The sequence below is a fragment of the Ricinus communis genome, chromosome 1, assembly GCF_019578655.1.
Source record: "Ricinus communis isolate WT05 ecotype wild-type chromosome 1, ASM1957865v1, whole genome shotgun sequence".
NCBI lineage: Eukaryota > Viridiplantae > Streptophyta > Magnoliopsida > Malpighiales > Euphorbiaceae > Ricinus > Ricinus communis.
The window spans coordinates 31,049,381-31,052,443 of NC_063256.1; the positions used below are offsets into that span (position 1 = coordinate 31,049,381).

At 32.8% G+C, this 3,063-nt stretch overlaps 1 protein-coding gene across 2 annotated transcripts; it reads right to left on the bottom strand.

Moving 5' to 3' along the window:
- Positions 1-219: 219 nt before the first annotated feature.
- On the bottom strand, positions 220-2,520 carry LOC8268182 (50S ribosomal protein L9). Of its 2 annotated transcripts, none has more exons than XM_015721026.2 (6): positions 2,404-2,520; positions 2,049-2,237; positions 1,673-1,807; positions 1,412-1,519; positions 1,206-1,310; positions 220-631 (listed from the first exon to the last, which is right to left on the bottom strand). In XM_015721026.2, exons 2-6 carry the CDS (start codon positions 2,205-2,207, stop codon positions 467-469), a joined length of 672 nt encoding a protein of 223 aa, XP_015576512.1. In that variant the 5' UTR covers positions 2,208-2,237; positions 2,404-2,520; the 3' UTR covers positions 220-466. The 2 variants fall into 2 exon arrangements, with proteins under 2 accessions (XP_015576512.1, XP_015576513.1); XM_015721027.2 differs by having other exon boundaries at positions 2,049-2,223; positions 2,404-2,513.
- Positions 2,521-3,063: the final 543 nt, after the last annotated feature.

Here is a 3,063-nt window from a genome sequence, read left to right on the forward strand (position 1 = left end):
GCGTGGATTTCCTTTTCGAAGAAAAAAAAAAGATCGTATTTGGCTCCAAAAATACACAAGGGTCCAATATGCTAAAACGGGTAAACATCAGGGTCATAATTGACCCTTTTTCCAACAATAAAATATACAACACTTAATAACTAAAATGGAAAGAGTGAAATTAAAAAAAGAATTATTAAGCAACAAATTGAGATTTGAAAACATTAATTAAAACACGAGTGCAAGTGAAAATCATCACTAAAAGAAATTGTAGAGTATGAAAGGAGATATGCCCTAGAAATTAATTCCCGATAAATCTCCACTAGAATTGATTATTGAAAGACAAGTCTGGAGATATCAGAACACTGAGAAACTAATATTTCATGGCTACATCTAAATGCCAGGAGTTTGAAGCACTAGGCTACTGCTAAAATAACTTTCAATAATATTCTGCATCAAGAACTTGCTAATATCTAGTTCTGTTGAATTATTTACCTCGGATTTTAATTTTAAGTGTCCAGCTAACCTTTCCCTCGGGCAACGGGATAGACTTTGGAAAGCGTAGTTGCACATAATGCTCCCCAAACGTGGTCAAAGGGGCCGGAAGATGTAGATTATCTGGCTCGATTAGCACATTCAGCTGTCTTGCCACCTAAAAGTAAGAAAAATGTATAAAATCATTATCAGAACTAGAAGTGAAAAAGAATAAGAGTGATTTCCATTAACTGCAAATATCTATAAATCGGTTCAGCAGTTGCAAAGATGACTCTACTGCCTTAGTATTAGGTGATGATTGATTAGCACAAATAATCATCACTTTTCTTTCCTAGACCAAGCCCGGCACAGCAGTAACTCTCAGTAAAAGAGTTGCATTGACAGACAATATCTAGTGAAGGGACCATCTCTCGCAATCTTTCCACCTTAGCCACCACAAATATGCCACTTGTCCAGTTCAAAGCATTTGCAAATCCAAATCAATCTTTACAGGGCATTATGTATGGCGTTCATAACTTACTAGTTCATACATCATACATATGTGAAGTCATTAATGTATAATATAAAACTTGCATGCCAACGCCTGAAAGAGGAGTGAGCAAGCCAGATTCGACATATTTTTATGCCAATAAGCAATTACCAAGATTGCATACATAAAGCACTTTTTGAAGCTTCCATTTTACAATTTTCAATTTTTAGTGATATAGCTATAAAAGATGACAATCCTGTACCTCCTTCACGATATCATCCGTTGTTATCGGTGAAAGAATTTCTATGGGTTCATCTTTTGTTGCACGAGCACGAAATTTCTGGGAGTTGATCCCTGTCCTAATTGTCTTGAGGCAGCATAGAAGAAACAAATGTTTGATAGCTGTCTAGAATAAAAAACAAATAATGATGCTTCAAGAATGAAATCACTGAGAGATAGGCCACAAACCAGCTGTGCATTACTTAAGCGCTTTACTGCTGTCTCATATTCTTTCATCATATCTTCTACAGTTTCTTTAGCTACTCTAACCTCCTCTTCTTCCTCATGTTGATAAATCTAATACAAAGAAAAGGTAAAAGGTATCCATTCAATGCATTTTCATCAATTGAATGAATGAAGAAATCCATTAGCAAACTTATTCAGCATCAAGTGCAACACATGTATGTATTTTGTATTTAACAAAAAGAAAAGAAAAAAGATTAAAGAAACCTTGCGCTGCTCTCTGATGAGGTAAGCAAACTTATCAATATTAGGGACAGCAAGCAATTTGGGCATGAGGTGGTTGCGAAAATACCCAGGAGCAACCTTCACGGTCTCACCAGCTTTCCCAAGCTTCTCTATGTTCTGCAAGTGTTCGAAATCATTCCAATACTCGTAAACATTATGAAATAAATTGCCAACTATATCTACCAATCTTTGAACCCCAATTTACAGAAGTTTGAGTTACCAGCGATTGATCAATGGCCTATGTAATTTACTGCTGAAATAACAGTATGGTTAATTAAAATTAAAGTAGCCCATTTATAAATAAAAACAGAAAGAGAAGTGAATCAAAGATTCTAATTCTAATGAAGGCAAAACTTACAGTTGTGAGAATAACATCTAACTTTCGGAATCGAACACCTTGAGAAGCAAAGTGCAGAGGATGTATAGCAGCATGGGATTGGGAGGAGGTGCTTCTTAGATTAGCTTCTTTAATAATAATATGGCGCAAGGCATTTCTGCCCTGTTGAACATACGCCATTAGTTTGCAATCTTAACTGTTTCAAACAATCTGAATTTGCATCATTATATATTATAACAAAATTCTTTTTTAAGAAAAAAGAACCCTAATTCATCATCATTGTTTTTCAATTTTTCCTAGATTTAAAAAAAAATTAAGAAATTCCTAGGGTTTTGAATGAGCATAATGGTTGAGAAAATAAAATGAAAGTGCATACCTTGTATAGAGAAGAAATGCAGCGAAAAGCTTAACGTCACTTGCAATTAACACTCAGGCAGCAGCGGCAGCAGCAAGAGACGGAGACAGAGATTAAATTAGGCCATCTTTTAGCCTGTTGTTCTTTTTTTTATTATTCATTAGAAAATATAATGACAATAACACCCCTGAGGTTTACTCTATTACATATTTCCATCCATTTTCTTTAAAACAATACACTATCATCCTCATATTTATTTGTTGTTTTATAAAATAACTTTTCTATTAATCATTCTCAAGTTAAAGTATACAAAGTCGATTTTTATTATAGGTGAGCATAATTTGAGTAACCGAATTATTGATAAATTTAACGATTTATACCAGTTAGTTGGCTAAAGATTAATTGTTGACCAATTTCTTATCAATTTCTTAACGGTTTGGTATTATTAATTTAATAATTTTATATTCATTCTTATTACTATCGCATATATAAAATTATAAATATCATATATATATTATTGTATCATTATCATTATTTGTTGTTTAATGCAAAAAATTATGAAAATCAAATTTTGATTATTTATCTCTTAATGACCCAAAAAGTGTGTTGTTTTCCAATAAGTCAAAATATAAGGATACGTATTGTTAAATTACAAACCCAAATAGTAATATATTGTTATGA

Excerpts from the sequence above, each read along its gene's own strand:
- LOC8268182 (XM_015721026.2), bottom strand. The coding sequence starts at position 2,207 with ATGGCGTATGTTCAACAGGGCAGAAATGCCTTGCGCCATATTATTATT. Across the intron at positions 1,808-2,048 it reads TAGATGTTATTCTCACAACT|AACATAGAGAAGCTTGGGAA; the intron begins GTAAGTTTTGCC and ends GAACACTTGCAG. Across the intron at positions 1,311-1,411 it reads GCTTAAGTAATGCACAGCTG|ACAATTAGGACAGGGATCAA; the intron begins GTTTGTGGCCTA and ends TGCTGCCTCAAG.